Genomic DNA, 25,063 nt, shown 5'->3' on the forward strand with positions numbered 1-25,063 from the left:
TTGAAGCGTACTGCAGGATCACAATATCGACAGCGCGCGTCCGGCAGGGGCAGAGTCGCGTCGCGGGGCCGCGTGGGCTGCCGGAGCCCCCCCAGCGCCACCTCCCCGCTGCGTCGGTCACAGGCCACCGGGTCGCAGGGGGTCCCCGTTTGCCTCGCCGGACGGACGGGACCCCGGGGTTGTTCAACACCCACCGGCTGCCCAGGGTAGTCACGGCGTCCCCGCGGCCGGGGAGAGCGGGGCGGGGGTGCGGGGCGCGCGGCGGCCGGAGGTCAGAAGTCGATGGCCATGGCCGCCTGCGCGGCGTCCTCGCGGCCGCGGCCGTAGATCTCGCAGGGCAGCTCCTCCATCACGCGGTCCTCCAGCGCCTGCTCCGGGCACTCGTGCGCCTGCTTGAACGTGAAGCTGCTCTTGCGGAAGCTGCTGTTGAAGGTCTTCATGGGCTGCGGCTGCGCGAAGTCGTTCCGGAAGGGCAGCTCCGCCGCCGCGAGGGGCGCCCGGCCCGCCTTGCCGCCCGGGGGCCGCGCGCCGCAGTGGTGCTCGTGGACGCAGCGCGAGGCGGAGGACGCGCGGCGCAGCGGGCGGTAGCCGTCCAGCTCCTCCGAGAGGTCGGCCAGGTCGGCCGGCAGCTCCTTGTCCCGCAGGGAGAAGAGCTCGTAGTGCGGGGGCTCGAACGCCTCCTGGAAGCCCGGCTTGTTGAAGGCGCCCTTGCAGGCCACCACCTTCTTCCGCGGCTGCTTCACCTGCACCAGGACGGACACGACGAGGAGGACCAGCACCACCCCCGACGTGACGCCGATGATGGTCCCGTGGGTGCGCGTCATCTGTTCGAACAGCCCCGCCTTCTTCTTCTCTGCGGGACGGGGAGAGAAACGGGGCGGCTTTCGGAATCCACGCAGGAGCCCCGTCCCGGACCGGGAGGCGCTTGCAGGTGAGGGAGAGCACTCGGGTCAAACACGCCACGGGGGATGCCGTTCCCAATGCGGTTTGAAAACCCAAAAATAAAAGCCCCCTTAGGGTTCCTGGTTAAACGCGCCAGTCGTCACACAGAAGAAGACGGGCTACAGAAACGCGAGGGGGCCGGCCTTTGCTCGGAAGGGACAGGAATGCACACGACGAGCAAATGAAATGAAACCCGTGCCCCCAGAAAACGCCGACACAGAGGCCCCTGCTCGGTCACTCGGCTCTCGGCTCTCGGGCAGGCCTGGGGACGTTCCGGGTTCCCGCTGTCGGCGCCTCCGGGACAGCCAGAGGCCCAGACGAGCCCCCCAGGCCTGAGGCCACGGCCCACTATTTCGGAAGGGGTGATCGCGCCAAAGTACTCACGTCCAGGACTTGGGGCAGCCGTGTCAGATTCCACGCACTTTTCTTTACACCGTAAGGTATTTACTGAGCCCTTGGCAAGTAAAGGGCGGGCGGGCCTTCAGCGGTGACCACCGGCCCTTTTCTCTGTCCCGGGGCGCACCGTGGAAATGAGGCGCGGGAGAGTTTATGAACTGGAAACAAGCCGCTCTTACAAGGGTCCCACTTTATATCGTAAGCCTGGACCCATCAGCTGATTTTTACTAAGTAGTGTTTGCCTCAAATTAAAAAACAATACTCTGGGTCCCTTTCTAAATAATTTTGAGAAGGCAGCTCCACAACCCAATGACTAAGAGGATTAAGGGCAAGAACGCTGTGAGGACCTTTTGAGCAACTTGAGCTCAAGAGCAGAGTGCGAGACTCCTCTCTGTGTTTACCCCGTCCTGAGGGCTGTGGTCCACTCCAAAGGACACTGATACGGGCGCCTCCGTTTCCACCAGAGCAGCCACGCGAGCACAGCGGGGACCGCGGCACGTGCCGTCCTTCCTGACGGAAGGCGAGGGCCGCCCCTCGCGGGACCTCACCTGTGCAGTGGGTCTCGTCCCACGGGTAGGCGCAGTTCTGCACGCCGTTGCAGACCAAGGAGCTGTTGATGCACATGTTGCTGTGGCAGAAGAAGGTGCCGCTGGTGCAGGGAGCTGCGGGAGAAAGACAACGCGTGCTGAGAACGGGAAGCACACGGGTTATGGGTGTGCGCGGACTTCCTCTGCCTTCCTGTCGCCGCGGGGGCCTTCCCAGGAACGCCTCTGTACTGTACACGCGGCGAGACAGGCGTCCGTGATCTTGGACGGGGACGCGTGTACAGCCACTTACCCTGGCTACCAGAAGGTCACTGTCAGTGAAGGACAACATGAATAGATTTCCCACAGCACCCAGCCTGGCACAGGTTTTCAAGCCGTTAAAAGACAATGTTGGTGAGAACGCCGCAGCGTGGGCGCCCCTGGGCACGCTGGGGGGGTCGCTCAGTTCTCAGGAAATCCGCGTTCCATCCAGGAAGAACTGAGTATTCTGCTGCAGGCAGAGGGGGAAGCACTCAGTGGATGGGTCTGTGTGTCAGCCGGGCCCTGGCTGCCTCGGGGACGCGTGGGGGGACCACAGGCCACCTCAGACTTCTGGGGCCACAATCTGATGAGACTGTGAGGACCCCAACCAGAAGAGGACCTCACGGACGCGTCATCCACTCTGAGGTGGTGAGTCTGTCACCACTGCGTGATTTAAACCATTCACAGAAGTGACTTCAAAGCTCAGCACGAGGTGACACAGACGCCAGAGACCACGGACAGAAAGGCCAACGGGGACGTGGGCGGTGGTGTAGGGACAGACGGTGCCAGTGTGCCCCCTTCGGCTGTGCCATGTAAGCATGAAGCTGTATGACACGGGCCTGTGCCTGCAGTGTTTTTAATTTATTCATTTTAGAAAGAGAGAGAGGAAAGGGTCGAGAGACCGAGAGAGGCAAACGTTGATTTGTTGTTCCGCTCACTGATGCATTCATTCACTGGTGGGTTCTCGCACGTGCCCTGACCCGGGACTGAACCTATGGCCTTGGCCTATGGGGACGATGCGCTAACCCACTGAGTGACCCGGCCGGGGCGGCACTTTATAATGTAACAAACGGCCCTGGGCAGCAATTTTCAACCCCTGTGCCGCAGGAATTGTTTATTAAGTTATCTAATTGTCTTTTCTAATATATTTTATTGATTATGCTGTTACAGTTGCCCCAATTTCTTCTCCCTTTGCCTCCCCCCCCCCCAGCAATATCTGACTGACTAGCCAGGGGCCCTGACCTCTTTTCCCTTAGACTGCCAAATAAAAGAAAAAATGACAACAGCCAACGCAACAGCTATCAGGTCTGAGCCAATCAAAATTACACCTATTTCGTCATCAGATCAGCAAGAATACTTTGCTGGCGCCCTGCAGAATTTTAGTAATTAGTTTCTATGCGTCACGAGATGAAAAAGGTTGAACATCGCTGGCCTAGAGAACACAGCAATTTTTGAATTCCTCATTTCTAAAAACTAGAGTTTTCTGTGTGTGTGTGTGTTTGTTTCTGTATCATCCCATGATTTTACTACATACTATGTCCTATGACACACTGAATTCTAATTTTACCTGCCTTATTCAGTTCACCAATGGGGATACAGGGCAGAGAGGCTATTTTTAAGACAGGTTGAGGGAGGTTATAAATAGCACCGTGGCTTCTAGGTATCCTGATTTTCTGACTCAAACTATCATTAGCTCTTCAAGTTTCCCCACAGGGCCTCATGTGACTGCATCAGGGAGGCTCTTCTAGCATCAGGAGTGGGGTGGCGGGGGGAGGGGCAAGTTTTCTGCTTGGTCTTTGCCACTGACGGAGCAATGAGTGGGACACACCCGGTTTTACCTGCGTGTTCTCTCCAATGGCTCCCCACGTTCATGAACCCGCGCCAGCGCGGCCCGGTTCTGCTTTGCAGGCCTGTGACTCTGATTCGTAATACAAGAGGATTAAGCTTTATGGGCTCTGATGGGTGAGCACGGGTGTTGAGTGGTTGTCTGTCACTGATGTGGCTGCTAAGGACATGCTGCGACTCCGAAGTACAGAAAGGGCCCGAGATCGCAGCAAACATAGTGCTGGTTAGGAGCTGCTCATGACTCCCCGCCCCCAGGGCTTCCTGCTCTCCCCTCTTCGCTGTGCGTCCTGGTTGGCAAAGAGGGGGCGCTGGCATTTCAGCTTTACGTTCAAAAAGTATTTATTTATTTTTAGAGAGCGCTGAGGGAGAAAAGCATCTGTGTGTGGTTGCCTCTCATGCCCCCCGACTGGAGACCTGGCCTACAGCCCAGGCATGTGCCCTGACTGGGAATCGAACCGGCGACCCTTAGGTTCGCAGGCCGGCGCTCAGTCCACAGAGCCGCAGCAGCCCGGGCGGGCTCCCTGTCTGACGAGGCAGGGCAGGGCTGCTGGAAGGTAGCTCTGTCCTTCAACGAAGCCTGCAGGGCGCCTGCTGGCAATGTGTCACTGGGAATCACATTATGGATGTGTTCTAACAAAAATATCTTTCCTGCTTTCACGGTTCCAGTCCTAGAAACTATTTTCCTCAAACCGCACCCGTTCTTCAAAAGCGCGGCGCACATTAGCATTCAGCGCTCGGGGAGAAGGCGAACGCACCCTGATCGCTGTTCTATTTCGGTCCCGGTAGCGAGCCGTCCTATTCCGGGCTGCGCGGCCGTCCACCTCGGGCTGGTCGGAAGCGAGCCGCCCTGGCACAGCCGGTCCGTTTACATAAACCTGTCCTGACACCAGGGCTGCGTCCGGGGCTGGATCCCTAACGGTCACAAATCACGAGCAGCTCAGAGAAGAATAAGAGAGGTCGTTTATCAGCCTGAAGTAATGAGAAGCATGTAAAACGTCTCAGGCTCTCAGATCTGTGTTTATCAAAAGGAGATTTTCAAACGGGGCCTTCTGTTTGATAAAAATTTATGGACTACTTTGATCCTACTTTGATACTAACTGAAAAACACCAGAGAAGAGCTCTTCATGTCAGATTGAGGGCGGTGCAGCGCCAGACAGATGTAAGGCTGAGCGAGGCGAGCAGGCTGCGGAAGGCAGGCGCCGGTCCGCCATGTAAGGACAAAGGCCAACTCCGTATCATAAAAGCGCACTAGATCCCGGACCTTCCAAGTGGACCAAACAGCCTTCTACGGGGAGAGGATGCCGAATTGAGTGTCGGCCTGCAAACCAAGTGTCGCTGGTTCGATTCCCAGTCAGGGCACATGACTAGGTTGCACGTCAGGTCCCCAGTTGGGGGCACGTGAGAGGCAACCGCACAGTGATGCTTCTCTTCCTTTCTCCTTTCCCCCTCTCTCTAAAAATAAACAAACAAAAAGAACTCACTGCCAATCTAAATCATTGGTGATCATGGTTTGCTGGATTCATAATTATGTGTCAAGCTGTATCACTAGCACTGGCCATTATTATTATTATTTTTAAAATAAGTTTTAAAAATTCCCACCTGAGGATATGTTTATTAATTTTTAAATTTATTTTTAAGAAACATCCATGCCATCTGTCCAGGGCCTGATCATTATTTTTAATTTTGAAAATCTTGAGAGAAGGCTCCCACCCCTGCTCTCCCTACCACGTGTTTGCCGCTTGGTAACAAGGCAGGGTGGCGATCTATGCGCTAACAAGGGTTCTAGCCCCGACAGCCAGTCAGCTCCGTGGGAGGCGGGACTAAGACTCAGCCATTTCTGCAGCCCGTGACAGCCCGGCCGTGTCAACAGGAAACACTCAGTCATCGTACTCGGGGTGAGTGACAGTGACGTCGAAGTCTCAGCGCGGCGGGCAGGGCCCCCTCGACTTACGCTCCACGAAGGAGGTGAACAGCATCCTGAACCGGCTGAGCCGGCTGCCCTCGTCGGCCCACATGCGGATCACGCCGACGTCCGTCTTCAGCGTGACGTCGTTGGCCACCGTGCTGCAGAACTTGGCCCTGAGGTTCTCGATGGAGCTGCTCCCGTCGTAGACGGCCACGAAGTTCCGCTTGCACTCGTTGGAGTGCTCCATCTGGTAATCCAGGAACCTCAGGTAGATCTGCGCGGGCACACGAGAGAAACGCCGCTGCGGGGCCGGCGCACGGACGGGCGTCCGGCCCACGCGGCGGGGCGCACCGAGTTAACGACAGGGACAGAGAAGCAGCGGCAAGGAGGCGGCTGGAACCCAGTGCGCAGGACCGAGGTTTGTCTGCAGGGAGAAGAGGCTTTGCTCCATGAGGCATAAGTCTCACACGTGTTTCCTGAGGAAAGCGACCTCACGATTACCGACGGATCGGGAAAAGAACCCGTCTGCTACCTCCCTTGTCCCCAGGCGTACATTCTGGGTAACCCTCTCTGTCTGCCTTTCAGTCACCATACCGTTCACTTGCAGGAGCTCTTGCTGGTTATTTCTATTTTTATTTAATTTATTTTTTATAGTTGGTTCTTTTTAAAGTGTCCCTGATCATAGCACTCCCACCCTCCGATTCCCCCTTTAGGGTCATTAGGGGGCGTGGTGTGCCCGCGCGCGTGTGTTCTGACTCTGGCAGTGACTCCACGCTCAGCGGGCCTCTGTCGAGCGCGATCCTGCGGCCTCCACGGGAAGTCACTTTGTCTTTATTTCTGCCACGTGCCTCAAAGGTTTTATGAGCCCAGCTCCATTTTGTTAATTTTGGAGCTGAGTGACTTCTGGGTTGATCATGGGCTGTAAATTCCTACCCTTAAACTGTTACTAAAGATAGGGTGCTAGGTATAAAGATGTAGGGGAGGCCCCAGATGCCCCCCCCCCCCATCCAGAGACTGAGCCCAGGAAGGTAAGCTTCTGTGTCATCAACCCGTGTGAGTGGAAGGACTTTCCTAACCTGCCATTCATGGCAGTCACCCCTGCTGCGCGGGTTCCAGATTTACGTGAGGGGTGTCGGTCATGAAGGTCCTCAACCCCAGGCCTTTCTGCACCTGCCTCAGTGGGGCTGTTAACACCAGGCTCCTGCCCCGGCCGCGTCTGCCCGAGTCCCCAGTCACTAATACAGTAGCGGGCGTCTGTGCCCACAGTTTCAGTCACCAGCTCCTTGCCCAAGGGTCTAGTCCTTGCTCTTCATTTCTCTTCCACGAGAATGACCTCCTTTGGGGGAGCTTATCGAGGCTTTGAAAAAAAACCTGCCACATTTTACCCAACGCTTCCAAGCGTTTTGTCCCAGGTGGGTTTCAGGTTAACTGATCCGTCATGTGAGTATAAAGAAGTTGGGTTTTCATAACTTCTTAAAGGCACGTTCTCCTACCTTCCTCTCTTTTCTGTTTTTACACACACACACACACATTAAGTATAATTTTAACCCTCTTGGGGTTCCAAGAAGCAGAAAGTAAAAGCAAAAGGCAGGAGTGGTTGGCAGGCAGTCCCGATCGGGCGGTTTCTTAGGGACCCCGCGCCCGTGTGCCTTCTGGGAACAGCTCCGGGGCTCGCAGACCAGTGGCGGGCAGAGCGCGGACACCACGGGGGCAACCGGCTGCTGCTCTGGTTTCGACCGACCCTGAGGCTCTGACGAGATACTTTCCTTTCTTGTGACCCTCATACTTTTTCTCCTCATAAAACTTCTTCAACGAATCTGTCATCATCCTGGTCCATACTTGCATTCTTCAATTAGGAATCCACAGAGTCCTAAAACTCTTAAAATAAGAACCTTAATGTATCTGTGATACTCCTGCAGGTTACACTGTAGCTTATTTAATGGCGACAGTGCTGAGACCTTCAAGGGTACCTAATCACGTGACTAAACTAAATTTTAAAAAGTTGTCATACGGTTTATACAATCGGGAGGGACCTGCACGCACCGAGACAGCCCACGACGCACCTCGCTCTCCTCCTCCCGGACACGGCCCGACGCACGCGCGTACCTTGGCTTTGGGGGTGGCCCGGACGGTCCAGATGCAGTCCACCGCCTGGCCGGGCTTCGTCTTGTCCTCCTGCTCCACCTGGCTGGACCGCACGACCCCGTCGGCTCCCGAGAGCTCGAACTGGCAATCTGCAAGGACCAGGTGAGCACGGTCAGGGGAACAGGCGACGCGCAAACATGGTGTGCGGAAACAAGAGGGAGTATACTAAACCTGGGATGGGGTTTAAAATACCTCCGAGGTAAGTGAAGTCGGGATCTGGAACAGAAGAGAGCACACGGTCACCGACGGGGAGACGCGTTCGAGGGACCGCGCGGTTTCACGCCTTGAGTTACGCTAACGCCGTAACCGTAACAACGCAAGAGCTAGTTCTCTGCCGCAGACCGGGGAGCGCTGGTTACTTAGAAGCACATTCATGCTCACTGATAAGATCAATGTTTTTTCAAAGATTTTATTTTTACAGAGAGGGGGAGGGAGGGATAACGGAGAGAAACACTGATTGGTCGCCTCTTGAATGCGCCCCAACTAGGGACCAAGCCGGCAACCCAGGTAGGTGCCCTGCCTGCGAATTGAACCAGTGACCTTTCGCTTCACAGAACGATGCTCCAACCAAGTGGGCCACACGGTAAGGCCAGGATTAATGGTTTTAAGTGATAACGTAGATCCTTTTGATCCCATCCCAGGTTAATAATTTAGTTTTGCTTCCTGAAAACCTGCAACTCTGTCAATACCGCCAGGCAGCCCACTGACAGATGAACGGATAAGCAAAGTGTGGTACCCGCCACACAACGGAGTACTATTCAGCCCTGAAGAGGAACGCAGTTCTAACGCGTGCCACAGCGTGATGAACCAGGAAACCCTGTGCTCCGTGAAATAAACCAGGCGGTGAAGAACAACTACTGCAGGATTCCACTCCCGTGACATACCTGCACGGGTCCCATTTGGAGACAGGAAGGCCCAGGGGGGCTGGCGGGACGGGGAATGGGAACCCGCGTCAATGGGGACAGAATTTCCGCTTGGGATGACCAGAAAGTTCTGGACATGAACAGGAGCGATGAAGGTCGCACAACGCTGTGAACGTGCTGACTGCCAATGACCCGTCTGCTTAAAAAGGGTTAAAATAATACATGTTCTTATGTTTTTTCCTGATGGAGGAAAAGGAGACGACCCGGTGGGGGCAGGATGTCCTGTGAGGCTGTTCACAGGGACTGAGAGCACCAGCTGAAGTTCAAGTAACTGGTCTAATTAAATTGTCAAGAGTTTAATTTGTTTTTAAAAATACTCACCTGAGGATACATTTATTGATTTTAAAGAGAGAAGGAGGGAGGGAGAGAAAGGGAGAGAAACGTTGATTGGTTGCCTCCCATACGTGCCCCAACTGGGGACCAAACTTGCAACCCAGGTAGGTGCCCTGACCGGGAATTGAACCCACGACCTCTGGTGCACAGGATGACGCGCAGTTTGCTTTTTATGAACTGAGATGATACCTGAGTGCCAAAAACGCATGTTATGAAATCTTATACATGACTCAGATCTTTTCAAATACAGACATCAAAAACAATGCTCTTAATGATTGGAATCATGTTTTAAAATATCAAACAAAATCATATTTTATATGTAAAGGTTCTTATTTTGAAGAAAAGGAGCTCTTTTCCTCTATTAGGTGTATGTATACATCAGGAGAGCAACCTCATGTGGCTTCCAGTTAAAATATAACCAACTTAGAATAAAGTGCTTAGGATTTCTAGACTATATAGCCTTACATTTGCATTTTATAGTGCTTCCGAGTTTTTACATATATCACGTTTAATGCCATGCTAATGAGAGCGATGTCAGGAGGATTAGGTAATATTCCAGGTTACAAAGGAGCATGAAACGGAATCTGAGAGATTAGTGTTTTCTCGGGTCTTATTAATGGCAAAGCTAGGGCTCCATTCCAATTCTCTACACAGTTTTTCTTACTCTACCATGTGGGTGAGGATTCCATCATTTTACCACTAAAAGAAATGAAAAAAAACAAAAACAAAACCCACATCAAAATAAATAGGTAACGCATAATTAGCTAAATTATGGCTGTGTCTAGTTAAGATCATATTTAAAATATTTTGTGCCATGGCTGGTGTGACCGGCTCAGTGGATTGAGTGCCGGCCTGCGAACCAAGGGGTCATGCGTTCGATTCCCACTCAGGGCACAGGCCTGGGTTGCAGGCCAGGTCCCCAGTTGGGAGCGCACGAGAGGCAACCACGCACTGGTGTTTCTCTCCCTCTCTTTCTCCCTCCCTTCCCCCCTCTCTAAAAATAAATAAATAAAATCTTAAAAAAAAAAAAATATATATATTTTGTCTAGGCACTGGTAAATCTGGAAGAAGCCTACTAACAATGATAAGAAATTAGTATTTTTAAAAAATGTAATTCTCTACACTGCTGTTGAGACAGAAGCTCTTAATGGATTGCCGCCTCCTGTGCTAGGGCTGCCCAGAATGTGCCCAGCCACAGACTATGAAAAATAGAGACAGTTATTAAAGAAGATGTAAGATAGCAGAAACATGGTACACAGGACAATGACGCCTCAGTCCTCTTCAAAGCAGACATATTGGAACCTCTCACAGATCTCCCGCTCGCCATCAGCTGCCCCATCGTATTTTCCTGAATCTCATCAATGGTCTGAAATCTCTTCCCTTTCAAAGGTGATTTTAGTTTTGGGAAAAGCCAGAAGGGACAGGGCACTAAATCTGGGCTGTAGGGGAGCTGAGTCACCTGGGTGATTTGATGTTTTGTTAAAAAACTCTGCACAAGACGTGATGAATAGGTGGGCATGTTGTTGTGATGAAGCTGCCAGTCACCAGCTGCCCACAGCTGTGGCCTCTGAATCATCTGAGTAGTTTCCGTGGAGGAGCGTTTAAGCTTAACACAAAATCTGATGCAGATTCATTGCTCTGCTCGCGCAGTCATTTTGAATGCGACGGCCACACAGTGCACATGCTCACTCAATGATTTTTATCGTCCCCACTGACTAGTACAGTGAAGTCGCCATTGTTCACACATGTGCATTCCAGCCCACTCGCCATGGCTGCCAGGCTACATCAATGTCGTGTAAACCATTCTTGTTATATTCACATGGCTGGGCTTTTTCTAGACAGACCCCATATGCAACTGGGCTAATTCTGGAAGTTTTAATGCAATGAGGACAATACCCTAGAATTCTTGCCTGCGCAGGAAGAAACTGTGATTTGTTTGCCAGATAACTCTTATGACTTTTACTCCAATGCTGTTTAAAATTTAAATTTCTCTTTGTTATTTATCTGCAAAAGAGCTGAGGTGTCTTGGCTTCCTTTAGTTGGGTTTGGTTTACTAAGTTAAAGAAGAACCGTCCCTGAGATGGAACCTAAATTAAGCTCCAAATTTCCCTCTTACTTTTTTCAATCTGTAGTTTAATAACCATGGTAAAGGGTAAACAGCTCTAACAAGAATCAAGCCCCCACTTACACACAACAGACCGCGCAGTCAAGTAGGTTTCCCCGGGCAGATGCGGCTCGTTTGGTTGGCGCGTCATCACGTAAACTGAGAGGTCGCGGGTTTGACTCCCAGTCAGGGCACATCCCGAGGTTGGGGGTCTGGTCCCTGGCTGGGGCGCGTGTGAGGGGCAACCAATCAGTGTTTCTCTCTCGCATCGATGGCTCTCTCCCTCCCTCCCTCCCCCTCTCTCTAAAATCAATAAGCATGTCCTCGGGTGAGGAAGAAAGATAGAAAGACAGGCCTGAAAATATCATATGCTAAGCATGCTAAGTGCTAAGATGGGTTTTGCAGTGTCATTAAAGACCCTGAGGCGGTTCAGACAAGTGACTTTGGCAGGTTGGCATATACAGGTCCTATCTACATGTTCAGATTAAGGCTTTTAAGACACCTGTTTATAATTTGTAAAAATTTATCTTCATTGTAGTAAAAAATATACACGTTTATCCTTTAACCGTTTTTAAGTGTACAGCTCAGTGGCATTAAGTACACCCTCCATGTTGTGCTTCTAGCAGGTATATCTGTAATTGCTAAAGCGGAGAGGCAGCCAAGATGGCCCACAAGAGAACGGCTAAACAGACGCGGGCCCGTCCAGATGAGGGACTAGCATCCAGGGTTAAAAAGGAACGAGCTGCGAGCCGTGAAACAACGCGGGAGGACCGGAGACGCACGCTACTCGGTGGAAGCAGCTCCTCTGACGAGGCCGCCTGCTGTGCGACCCCAGCTCCGTGGCCTCCTGGGAAAGGCAGGAGAAGACCAGCGGCTGCCTGGGAGGGATGAAGACGGGAGCACAGGTGACTCTCGGGGCAGTGAAGCTACTCGGTGTGGTACTGCGACGTGGACAAACGGTCCATCTGTCCAAATGCACAGGACACAGGACGCCAAGGGTGGGCCCTGACGTGATGTGTCACTGACAGCTCGTGACTGTAACTGATGTAGCATCTGGGGGGACGTTGGTCTGGGAGGGAGGCAGGGGGAGTGTGTGTGTGTGTGTGTGTGTGTGTGTGAGTGTGTGAGTGTGTGTGTGTGTGTGTGTGTGTGTGTGTTATATGGTAACTTTATTTTCTGCTCAGTTTGGCTATGAACTGAAAACTTCTAAAAAATAAAGTCGAATTCAGAATAACATTCCATTGTCTGGAGGGGCCAGTTTGTTTATCTGAAGGATATCTTGGTGGCTTCCAAGTTTTAACAATGACAATAAAACTGCTATGAACAACCACACGCAGGTTTTGTGTGGAAAAATCTATCAGATAGTCTATCTGTCAGATAAATTTTAATTTTTGAAAATGTCAGCCTTTTGGCATTGAGAATTTAACACAGCGACACTTAAAAGTTTCCATAATGCATTTAGTGATGGGGAAAAAACGCTGACTGCGTTACTCAAGCAAAAAAAGAAAGAGCAGGAAATACACCTGCAAGTACATAACACACGCAAGGTACGGAGGTGCGGGAAACACCCGAAGGGACACGCGCCAAACCGCGAACACTGCTTTCTCGTACAGCGTGGTAGCCTCGCGGGCATTTTCTTTGCATTCGGATACGTGTTAATTTTTTACGGATAGCAAAGTTCTCGCACGAAAACCTAAATAAAAGCGAAGGACCGCACACTGGTTCCACCCAGCTGCCCGGCCGCCGCGCCAGAGCGGTAACGTTCCCGTTCGGGGCCTCTGGCCCGGGGGCCGGGCGCGGGGCGGCGCCTCACCTGGGATGAAGGAGTACTTGGCTCGGAACCCCATGCCTTCGAGTTCTTCGTCGGAACTGAACTTGACCCACATGAACCTCCCCGTGGACCTGATCAGCGGGGGGCTCCTCACGCCGCAGAAGCGGTCGATGAGTGGGGAGAAGCCGAAGGGCCCGTCGCGGACCTCCAGGTGGTCGAACCGGCACTCGAAGGACGGCTCGACGTAGAAGTGGTCCTCGAAGCTCAGCTCGATCCTCTGGCGCGGAGCCGCTGGAAGACGGGGGCAAGCGAGTCAGGGCGACGCGCGCGGGGCAGCGGATGGACGTCACACGCAGCAGGGCTGTTGCTTTTGCGGCTTTGCCGCTGAGCAGCGTCACGAGGACGTCACACATGAAGGGCATGTTACATGTTTGTTTTCCACGAATAATAATGCTCCTCGGGGGAACGACGGGCTCATGTGACTACGGACGTGATTTGCATAAAAGCCTAATGAGAGGTGCCGGTTAGTGTAAGTTTCTCATCAGAGAAACTTCTCATCTCACGGGTGCATCACGTCACACCGTATCTCAGGAGATTCAAAACGCCTACACTACTTCAGCTATAATCTTGTTCGTGTGTTCAGTATCTGGGAGTATGTATAATTACTAGAGTTCAATTCAAATCCATGCTTAATTTTGTTCAAACTGGTTGAAACAGGTCCTATCAGGAGGGCATTTGGTCTCGCGATAAAGCAAAACATCCCTGAGTAAAAGATGGAAATTGGTCTCATACCTTCTAAAATGTAGATGCACTCCTTGTTTGGCGGATACGAGTCAGGATAATTAGGTGACGCAAAATGTCCCCCGTTGCTGGTGCGAATCCAAATGCCACACTGGGTGGCGGGAACGTGTCTGATTCCCATGCTCTGTCCGTCTTAGGGAAGAGAAGCAGAAGAAAGAGCTACAGCAGGAGAGTCCGGCGTTCCTCTGTCCCCAGACCTTCCCAGACCACCGCCCACTCCGTCACACATGCGCACGCGCGCACACACACACACACGCACACACCCCTGCAGGGACCACGGCCCCGGCAGAAGACACGGGGCGGTGAGACCCCGCAGCCTCGGCCGCGACACAGCCGGGGAGGGGCGTCCTTGGGCTCCTCAAGGGCAGAGCCACGTGGGAGAAGCGGATACATCAGCGAAACGATACGACTCAGGCTCCCAGGAGCTCAGTTTACTACGAAGTCCAGTGAGATTCAAAGATCACAAGTGCCGACTGGACACATGCCTTTAGCTCTGCTCCTTCCCCCGTGTCTGCTCAAACAACAATACAAGGTTTGTAATTTTTGTTAAGGGCATAACCCTCTCAGTAGCAGTCAGCGGAGACCGTCAGCAGTAACAGCCGCCGTGCGGGCGCCTGGGCGTGGGGCCGGGGTGGCGAGGGCGGAGACACGGGCCTCCTGAGAGCGCGGCTTGGGCACAGCCTCCTTGGAACCCGTGCGCACACGACCCAGACACGGTGGCTGCCGCTCGCTGGCCGCGTCGGAAGTGAGAGGACTTCCTGGGAGGGGCCCAAACAAGGCCGCCGGGCAAGAGGACCCCAGGCGTGTCGGAGGGCCCCAACGCTGGCCTGCAGACAGGGACCCCCGGCCGCTCCCCTGGCCGCTCCGCAGAGGCTGTCGGTCAGAGGCCGAGTCTCCAGGCGGGAAAAGGGAGGTTTTCCTCCTGGGACCCAGCGAACCCAAAGGAAAAGACCCAGCGACACAGATGAAGGGGTGCAGCCTTGGTGCCGGGAGAGCCCCGGTTCATCTTCCACGTTGGGGGAAGTCATGACCCCCGAGTCATGAAGCCGCAGAAGGCACCTTGTTTAGAAATAGGCAGGAAACCCTGGGGGCGTCAGCCCAGACAGCGGCCACCCCGGGGCGGGAGCGGGCGTGGGCCGGGGCAGGACAGGGCACCAGGCCCTCCTAGCTAGCTGTTTAGTGCGCGCATGCATCTCCTGATGGAAGTAAAAAGTACAAGAAATGCACTCAACTCTCACGCGCAAACCTGGGTCGGAAACCACACGCACTCATCTTTTGTGAACAAGGGCGAGGGTCCGAAGGGCTCTGAATAAGACACTGACGGAAAGGGGCCACTGGTCTCCGCTGGAAAAACGGGTGTCCGTTCTTGCTTACTGGTAAAGCGAGAACCCCCGTTAGCGTGTGGACAGAACCCGGAGCGGGCCAGGAGTGCCCGTGATGCCGATTTCCGAGGCTTCTCAGGGTGGGACTCACACCGACGGCGCTCTGGGGACGGCCGCCGAGCCCGGCCCACGGAGGCTGACAGCAGAGCGCCGCAGGCCGTCGGCGGGCGCACCCTCGCGGGGGGCGGACATGGTCCTCCGCAGTCACAATCCCTGCAAATAAGCTGCCCCCCCACCCCGCGTGGGCGCGTGTCCCCGCGAGTACTTTACCTGGTGTCCTCTGGGCCACCGCGACCCCTTCGGCCACCAGCGCCGTGACCAGCAACACTGGGGGACAAACAGAAGCACAGGTGAGGAGCGGAATCCACGCTGCCTTTTACGCAGCTTCTCAGGGAAGTCAGACAGCAAAAACGAGGGACGGACACCAGCACCCTACGGACACTCACTGTCGGGGCTTCGGAGGGCTGAGTGTGACGTTGATGCACCGTCCGAAACCTGACACCGCGCGCATTTATATAAGCCGAGAGCACGCGGCACGTAAACTACTTTTTCGGTTTAGGGGGGATTAAAAGGACGCATCCTTTTTTACAAGTTTGCGGACCCCGATTGTTCTCATGTGCGCTGCCTTCCATCCCAAAGGGTCTGCACGCAGGACGGCCAGCTCTGCCGTGCACCAGGCCAGCCAACGCTCAAGCAGACGATGTGACTTCCGAGGACGTCCATGACGAAAACAGAAGGAAGGGGGCAGCAGCGCCCTAGAAAACGCCCGACGCTGTCGGGTTGCGCCGCACTGCGCCGAGTCCTGGGTCCCCGAGACCCGCGGGCTTAGAAAGTGAAGCTCTTCTTTTTTCCCAAGTGGAGCATTTCTGAGACCCAATCAACCACATGATGAATTTTTTGTTTTGAAGACTCTTTGAAACATCTCATTCCTATGAACGGTGCACGGGAATCTTTCATGATCCGTTCAACGGAAACCCCACTTCCACCAGCCTCCCCCCGCGTCCGGGGTGGCCCGGAGACTTCCTGACCCATTCGGTCCACACGCACATACAGGGGAGGGAGCGGAGGGCAGGCCCCGCGGGGACACTGGGCGGGAGGAGAGGCACAGCGATCAGCGGAGAGGAGGGGCCGCAGGACTCAGGCGGGAGGGCCCCCCGTTTCCTTGCTGGGCAAATGTGTGTGTGGGGGGCACGCTGCCCTAACACCCCAACCTTGTACGGCTGTTGCGAAGATGGCGCGGGTGGCACTTTTATGGGCCGGGCGTGCGGTGAACAAAGGACAGACGGCAGGACAGACCGCCACCCTCGGGAGCCCAGCTACTCCTGTCGGAGACCGCGTCCTGCACGAGGGGAACAGGAGGTGAGCGGTCACCGGGCGCCAGACGGAAACCGGGGGGCCCATTCGTTCCGCGGCAGCTGGGGAGGAACAGAGTGAGGAAAACGCCGAAAAAGAAGGTATAACCTGGCTGGGCCCCACGGGACACGGACCCGGGGAGGGAGGGACGCGCAGCTTAGACCGAGGAGCGCGCCGGGCGCCACGCGGGGGAGCTTGTGGACGTTTGCCCGTAAGGAGATGCCGCGGTGGGTTTGTCAGCGAGAGAGAAGTTCTCACATCTCCATCTCAGACCCGTGATCCCCACAGCGGGGTGGCGTCCGGGCGGCTCAGGGGACGAGAGAAGGTCGTGCGGGAAGCTCAGGGGACCCGGTGTCGCAGCAGAGCAGGGGCAGCAGCCACGCGGAGCTTCGGAACACCACTGGGGGGCAGTCGGATGGGGCCGGCTCGGGGCCGGGGGCGGGGCCCGGCGGCTGGAGGCCTGGCAGGGTGTACAGAGGTCGCCAGCTGGTGACTGGTGACGGCCACGCCCCCTTCACGCCACAGCATGTCCCGAGGGGCCGCCTCCTGAAGTCACCCGTGGGAACAGGCAGTCCCGGCCATGGAGCTGTTTATGTCTTACAATCGAATCCCTTGCCCTCTTCATCTTGGGTCTCCTGAGTCCTGGCCGACTGTTGTCCCCTTAATAACTTTAACGTCCCTTCCCTGTGATTGCTAGTAGCGCTGAAGACCTCACGCTACGGAGGAACAGTCCTTCCTTCAAACTCGTCACGTCTGTGCTGGGCCAGAGTTATGAGCACGGAACCTGGAACCACATATGTATTTAAAGCAGGAGATTTGTGATTCAGAAGAAAACCCTGGGTAAGAGTGGGCACCTGACAAGCCCTTTGCATCCATTTACTCATCAGAGGACACTGATTCCCAGGGCACACCGTTCAGATGACATAAAACTGGTCAAAACTGTGTGCTCAGTGTCCCTTTGCTCCCGAACGGCAGGTGTAGCGATCGGCCAGTTTCCGTGTTTATAATTCACAGTCTGTCAGCAGTTAACACAAAGCCCGGCAGACAGCGAGTAAGAAATCACCACGCCGAAACCAGAGAACTACGGCAGGAAGATGAACCGTGCGGGAAAATGATACCCTGTAATGACCAATAAAACTTTGGTTGTGTAAAATACCTGATTTATGAAATCGGCGCAGGATGCACAATGAAGGTAGATCACCAGAAACATAAAATTACAAAACCAAATAAACCTGTATTTCTTCTCTACTTTCCACAGAGGGGCAGCACACAGTTTTCTTTTTTCCCTCAAGTTAAAAAAAAAACTATTCACCACGGAACCAACCCAGCTGAGCCAGTAAACATGAAAACGACATACAAAGAATTGGGCAAATGTGCATGACAATTCAGGACAGAGCTGTGACGATTCATCCTTGTCATTCCTTTTCATAATAAAGCCAATTTCCTCCAAGTTGCGTCAAAGGACCTCTGTCGGCTGCCTGTGACGGCCAGGCGGACACACGGAAACAAAGTCCTTGAAGGCCAAACGCTGGGATTAGTCAGAACAAGAGGCGCAGGTGCGGTGCTTGGTTCTGGCTTCGGGCCCAGCCTGGGGGTGGTCAGGACACAGGGAGTGGACACGTTCTGCTGACGGATCAGTGTCAAGGCTTCAAAATGTGCACGCGTCCCTCCCAGCAAGTCTCTGTCCGGGGGACCGAGGCATCACGCCACCAGGGGCTATTAGAACAGATGCGGGGTCAGGGGGGCTTCCAGAGCTGCGGACCTGGCGGGTGCGGGGCAGGCTGGAGCGCCTGTGTCGGAACAAGGGCCCTGCTGAGGCTGACACTGCCAGCCCCGCGGCCACACCCCGCGGCCACGGCCACAAGACCAGGACCAGCCCCGAAGGGAGCAGAGAGAGGCTGCCTGGTTTCTCCTTGGTGACAGCAGGGGCAGCTTTGGGCCAAGATGGATGGGGCAGGGGAGGGGGCGGGTGAAGAGGCTGGTGTGTTGGCTTTGGAAACACCGGTGCACGGCCTGCCATCTATTCTTATAAAGCCCCTGCCAACACTTCCTGTCCCCAACACCCGCTCTGCCACGGGCCTCCTGCTGCTTCTACAAAACCTCTTGCCCACTGTTGAAAACCTGCTTTTTCTAGGAGCTCAGTCCAGATGAATTCCATTGGACGGCACTCGGACTGCCCTTCGGTGACGTCCAGCTGCCCTCCGGGCCGGGTCTCACGGCTTTCGCCGGCCTCACACGTGCCCGAGATGTGACCACGTTTTGGCGGGAGTGACAGGCGCCCTGAACTAACCTGGGGTTAAATGAGACCGAGTACCTTTCTCTGAGCAGCAAACTGTGGGATAGGCAGCCAGGCTACAGAGAGCCTAGGTCACCTCCAGGGACCGACGCTCCTTCTACCTGACCGCTCAGGTGCGTGTGGCTTTCACATCTGAAGGCATCTTCTGGTCCAACGTGGATGAGGAGGGCCGGCCACTCCAGCTCCATCCCAGCTACCCAGCCTGCGTCAGAGTCGGCAGGAGGAGGAAACCACCGCGGACATTCCTCCTTCCTTCAGAAACCCTCGCCCACCCAGGCCCTGGCCGGTGTGGCTCAGCGGGTTGGCGCGTTAACCCCGACACCGAAAGGTCGCAGGTTGGGTTCCTGGTCAGGACACAGGCCTGCGTTGTGGGTTCTGTCCCTGGAGGGGGTGTCCATGGGAGGCGCCCAACAGATGTTTCCCTCTCCCTCTAAAACCAATGAAAAACGCCCTTGGGTGAGGATAAAAAGACTGAAAAACAAACAAAAACCACTGGCCCAGAATCTACAATCGATCACAAAATAAAAAGCTCTAACTAAACACAGACAAGACCACTCCCCCAACGTGGCACACAAGTCTAAGGGGCCAGACTTAGTCCCAAGGCCACAGTGAACCCTGCAAGGACCACGGGAAGCTCCAGGCCTTCTTTGGGATGGCTGGGTGCTCAGCAAGAGCTCAGAGCCACCAGAGAGTGGGGACAACCGACCGCTTCTGTCCCAGACACCTGGTCGGCCCGGCTCTCAGCAGCCAGGGAACCTCTCAAAACAGAAATCATCACATCGCGGCCTTCCACATGCCTCCCCCCAGGGTCCCATTACAGTCAGCACAGATCGAACTCCGTGCCCCGACTGCAGAGGTCCTCTGGGACCTGGGACCTGGCTGCCCCTGACCCTCTGACTGACTGCCACCTGTGTCCACGCGGGCCGCCTCGTGCCACGTCCCCGACAGACCAAGCTCACTCCGGCCTTAGGGTGAGCAGCTCCTTCTGCCTCAATCTCTCTGCACCGCCGGCTCCCTGCCTGGGGAGACCTTCCCGACTCCTAAAGGATCTACTCCGTCCTGTTTTATTAGACAAGTAATTATTCATTCTTATTACTTACATGAGCTGCATTTTCTTGTTCATCTGTCGCTTCCTACCAGGAAGAGGGCCTGGTGCATCTGCCTCGCTGATACCCTCCAGGGACTAGAAGGCTGCCAGGCCCCCAACAGCACCCCATAAATACTGGACAGAGACACTTGGGGGGTGCTGCGCGTCACCCTGGTACGTCTTCTCTGTACCCACGACACACTGAGCCGAGAGGCCGCGGCTCACAGGTGCACAAGCCCACCTCTCGGCTGACAGCGGCCGCCCAGATGACCCGGCTGATCTTCATTTGAGCCTGAAAGTCCAGGGGCAGGAAAATGATGGATTTTTTTCCTTTCAGACACTCGACTATTTCTCTTACGTTTCTCAAGCTGCCTCAACTGACCTTTGTTAGAAACTGAACCTGCCTTGTTTTAAGCACCTGCACGGTGGCCATAAGGTTTGTTACCTCTACCAGGAGATGTGGGAGCGTCACAGCCGCCCCGCTGGTCTCCCCGCTCCTTGCTCTTCTCCACAATGAATGCAGAACAGGGCTCGTCCCATCGGGCCCACAGAGCACCTCAGGCCGCAGTGACTGGCTTTGCCTGGGGCGGGTGTGAGCCCTTTGACCAGGGAGAGCTGAGCCATTCGGCAGGGAGACAAAGAAAACAACCCCATCCACAACTGCAACCACAAAAATAATGCCCAGAAAGAAATTTAACCAGGGATGTAAGAGACCGGTACTTGGCAAATTATAAGGTGCTGAAGAAAGAAATTTAAGGCACAAATAAATCGAAGCATATACTGTGTTCACGGAGAGGGAGAATTAACATCATTAAAATGTCCACACGACCCAAAGCAATCTACAGATTCAAGGCAATTCCTATCAAGATGCCAATGGCGTACTTCACAGAACTAGAAGAAGGATTTCAGAAATTTATACAGAACCACCAAAGACCCAGAACAGCCACAGAAATCTTGAGAAAGAAGAATAGAGTTGGAAGAATCATGCTATTTGATCTCAAACTGTACTACAAGGCTGTGGTAATCAAAATAGCCCAGCACGGGCATGAAAACAGACATACAGGCCAATGGAACAGAACAGAGCGCCCAGAAATAAACCCACACCTTTATTTCCATTAATATTTGACAAAGGAGGCACGGACATACAATGGGGTAAAGACAGTCTATTCAATAAATGGTGTTGGGAAAATTGGACAGACACATGCAAATAAATAAATAAGTAAAATGAAACTAGACCACCTTACGCCACACACAAGTAAAGTCAAAGTGGATTAAAGACTTAAATGTAAGACTCAAAACCACAAGAATCCTAGAAGAAAAGAGAGGCAGTAAAATATCGGATATTTCTCAGCAATATATTTTCTGATGTATCTTCTCAGGAAAGAAAAACAAAATAAAAAATAAACAAATGGGACTATAGCAAACTAGAAAGCTTTTGCCCAGCCAAGGAAACCCATCAACAACATGAAAAGGCAGCCCACTGAGTGGGAGAACATATTTGCCAATGATACATCTGATGAGGGGTTAATCTCCAAAACTTAAACAAACAACTCCAAAAAACCTCCCAAATAATCCAATTAAAAAACTGGCAAAGGATCTGAATAGACACTTCTTCAAAGATGGCCAATAGACATATAAAAAGATGCTCAATGTCACTAATCATCAGAGAAATAAAATTTAAAACCACAACGAGGTACCACCTCACACCTGTCAGAATGCCCACCATCAACAAATCGACAAACAGTAAGTGCTGGTGAGGATGCGGAGAAAGGGGGACCCTGTGCCCTGTTTGTGGGAGTGCAGACTGGTGCATCCTCTGTGGAAAGCAGTGTGGAATTTCCTCAAAAAATTAAAAATGGATCTGCCTTTTGACCCAGTGATCCTACTTCTTGGAATATATGTGAAGAAACCCACAACACTAATTTGAAAGAACATAAGCACCCCATGTTCATCACAGGGTTGTTTACAAAAGCTAAGAATGGAAGCAGCGCAAGTGCCCATCAGCAGATGACAGGGTAAAAAAGCTCATTTACACAGTGGAATACTATGCAGCCATAAAAAAGGAAGGAACCCTGACCCTTTGCGACGGCGTGGATGGACCTGGAGAGCATTCTGCTCAGGGAAGGAAAACAGTCAGAGAAAGACAAGGGCCATGTGATCTCACTCATACGTGGACTCTCATGAACAAAACACACAAACAGAAACGGACTCATGGACACGGAGAACAGACTGAGCTGCCAGGGGGGGGGGGGAGCTGAGTGAGACAGGGGAGGGGATTAAGCAAAATAAATACATAAATAAACCCTCACAGACGCAGACAGCAGTGTGGGGGTGACCAGAGGGAAGGGGGCGGGGGTGGCAGAAGAGGGCAAAGGGGGTCAGTGGTGATGGACAGAGACCTGACTTGGGGTGGGGAACACACAGTGCAATGTACAGATGATGGATTATAGATTTGTACCCCTGAAACCTATGTAATTGTACCAACCAATGACACCCCAATGAATTCAATAATAAAAAAAGACAGATAGCTTTTCAGCACTGTGCCTATTTCTACAGACGTGAGGCTTAAGGATAAAGGACAGGCGTTGGTATCTGTCACGGTCTCACATAAGAGTTTCATATATAGTGCTGAGGAACATTTATGCTTTATCACACCATAAATTTAACCACAGTTTACACAGACTTAAATCTAACAAAATCTAACAGGATTCTCCTGCAGCCAGTGTGCAGAATGAACAAAAACAGCAAAACAATGAGTTATAATCCTGCTCTAATAGTTCACGTGACTGTGATGCTTAATTTTGACAGGCAGGAAGTCAAGTTTCATAAGGCCTGGAGCGATCACAAACAATTGGAAGTGAATTATTTAGTTATAACAGTCCGGGGAAGGTTTGAAAAGCCTAGTTATTCTTTTGTTCTCACTGCTGAAAGCAGCAGAGAAAGAATCAGGCATTTAAAAGAAATTACCTTCTACCCGAAGCTCACACACTCATTAGAGCCCATTTGTTGTAGCAGAAACTGACCGCACCATTACAAACAAGGCTTTCAGCAGGTAATGTCTATAATTATGCAAACGTTAAATAACTGTTTCTGATCAGCACCTCTTCACGGGGAAGCAATTCACCTTACAGGATACTTAGAAGCTACTTTTTTCACATCCTGGTACACATAATGAATGGCAGGACCAGAAAAGGCCCATATTTTTAAAAGGTAATTTTTTAAACTTAAAATATCAATTTTTGTATAGGTCACACATGCCTTTGGTTAAAAAATTCAAGTGATACAAATGGATGTGCAGGGACCTATCCATCCCCATCAGCTGGGAAAAGGGAAGCCTCGGGGCTCCTCTGAGGGCTGGAGATAAGATTTATTTGGTCCGAGTTCGGAAGCAACTTTGCGTCACAGTCTTCAAGCTCTTTGTAGAGACATTTTAACCGAATGTATATGCACTTAATTAGCCTAATACGCACATCTACTCTAATGCATATACGTTTCACTCTTGCTTCTCCGCGTCAGCAGAGTCCCTTCCTAGGATCCACTTCTGTTAATTTCCTGGAGCTTTCCTGATGCGTGCTGACCTCCCCATCTTCACAATCACAGACCCAACCAGTTCAGACGCCTTGGAAACGGCTTGCTTTCTGACCAGCGAGCCCGGAGCAACAATTCAGCCTGAGCATGTAAATACAGTGCGGGCCGGGCGACAGCGACAGGGGGAAGCCAGCTACTACGCTGTGGCCACTGTGGCCAGGAGCCCAGGTTCCTTTCCTGAACACGCGGCGGCGGAACGCTTCCGCGCGGCGGCCGGAGAGGGCAGTGCGCGCCCGGGGCCGGCGCAGGCCGCCCGCGTCCCCGCCCCGGAGCAGGGGTGACATGCCCCCGCCGGCTCCGTTTCTGCAAGTTCCGCAGGCAGAGCCGCGCAGCGGACCTCGGCGCTTCTTCCCGGGGGCCCCTCCCAGGACTGTCATGGTGACGCCGGTCAGCCCACCGCAGCGGGGACAGCGGAGAACACCCCGAGAGGGAGCGCCACCAGAAACCCTATTCTGCACGGTTTATTCTGAAAGAGTAAAGCAACGTCTTCATTTCCAAGCGATGGCTACGTAATTGAGGAGTGGCGGACAGGGAGAGCCACGGAACGCGTGCCAGCGTTTCACATTTTCATAGAGTGAGGGAGTCACGAAGAATTTATGAGAAACAGTCACTAGAAGGAAAACCCTGGGTCACCTTAGTACGAAACTGTAGTAGAAGCGAACAGCTGGGCAGGGAAACGTGTTACATTCATTTCGTGAAACCTGCATTCCGAGTTTAGGAACGTCTGCAGCAGCGTACTCGTCCAACTAATATTGGAACGCAAAATCACACCGAGTTTTCGAATAAAACACATTAAAAAAAAGGCGTTGGCAGGGAGCAGGGGAAAAACGCCACCATTTGTCACCGCACAAATATGAAGACACCATGACGAGCGCTGCATGACAGTAATGCGATGCCACCCGCACTCCTTCCCGGATGTTAGAAAGGAGCGCGTTCCACGCTGTGGCACAGACCCCGCTGTTCGGGGTCCAGGCGCGCTCGGCAGGGAAAGGGGAGCCGCCTCTGCGGCCCGGGCGCCTCCGAGGACTGCAAACGGGCTTTACTCGTCCGAGTTGCGGGAGCAACTTTGTGTCGCCGCCTTCGCGGTCTCTGTACACATTTTCACCCCAAAGGCCCCCAGCTCCGGGGCGCGAGGCGGCAGCGGGCGACGCGTTAGCGCCCGCGCACTTGGCCGGCCCACGACCAAGCCGAGCGCGGACGCGGCGGCAGGCGGGGCCGAGGTCCGGGCAGCGGGCAGCGCGGGGCCGAGCGGTGGTGGCGCCCGGCCGCAGTGGTGCCGCAGCCTCCGGGCCGCGGCAGGTGGGACCCGGCCGGGCGCGCAGGCCGTCCCGCCGCGGGCTCGCGGAGACGGGCTGGGCCCCGCCGCCCCCGTCCGCGAGCCCCGACTCGGTCGCTCCGCGTCGGGAAGACCGGCCTGCGCCGCACCGCCGCGAACCCCACAACTTTCCGCAGCGCCGCCGCCGCCCGGTCCTGCCTGTCCCGCGCCCCCGGCCGGGAGCCCCGCGACGCGCCCGCAGACAAAGGCGCGCGGAAGCCGGGGCACGAGCGCCGGCCGCGGCCCGCAGGGGGCGCTTACCTTTGAGGACCGAGCCCAGCTGCTCCAGGGCCATGTTCCCGGCGGCCCG

The 25,063-nt window shown here is 53.9% G+C and overlaps 1 protein-coding gene across 3 annotated transcripts; it reads right to left on the minus strand.

Moving 5' to 3' along the window:
- Nucleotides 1-231: 231 nt before the first annotated feature.
- Nucleotides 232-25,063, minus strand: NETO2 (neuropilin and tolloid like 2). 3 transcript variants are annotated; one of them, XM_090260022.1, is made up of 9 exons: nucleotides 25,015-25,063; nucleotides 15,385-15,441; nucleotides 13,724-13,864; nucleotides 12,974-13,222; nucleotides 7,993-8,016; nucleotides 7,762-7,889; nucleotides 5,701-5,929; nucleotides 1,887-2,000; nucleotides 232-853 (listed from the first exon to the last, which is right to left on the minus strand). In XM_090260022.1, the coding sequence occupies exons 1-9, from the start codon at nucleotides 25,046-25,048 to the stop codon at nucleotides 273-275; spliced, it is 1,557 nt and encodes a 518-aa protein (XP_090116148.1). In that variant the 5' UTR covers nucleotides 25,049-25,063; the 3' UTR covers nucleotides 232-272. The 3 variants fall into 3 exon arrangements, with proteins under 3 accessions (XP_090116148.1, XP_090116147.1, XP_090116146.1); XM_090260021.1 differs by having other exon boundaries at nucleotides 7,972-8,016; XM_090260020.1 differs by lacking the exons at nucleotides 15,385-15,441; nucleotides 25,015-25,063 and having other exon boundaries at nucleotides 7,972-8,016; nucleotides 13,724-13,860.

Source organism: Furipterus horrens, unplaced genomic scaffold (genome assembly GCF_987537825.1).
Source record: "Furipterus horrens unplaced genomic scaffold, mFurHor1.1.pri manual_scaffold_13, whole genome shotgun sequence".
NCBI lineage: Eukaryota > Metazoa > Chordata > Mammalia > Chiroptera > Furipteridae > Furipterus > Furipterus horrens.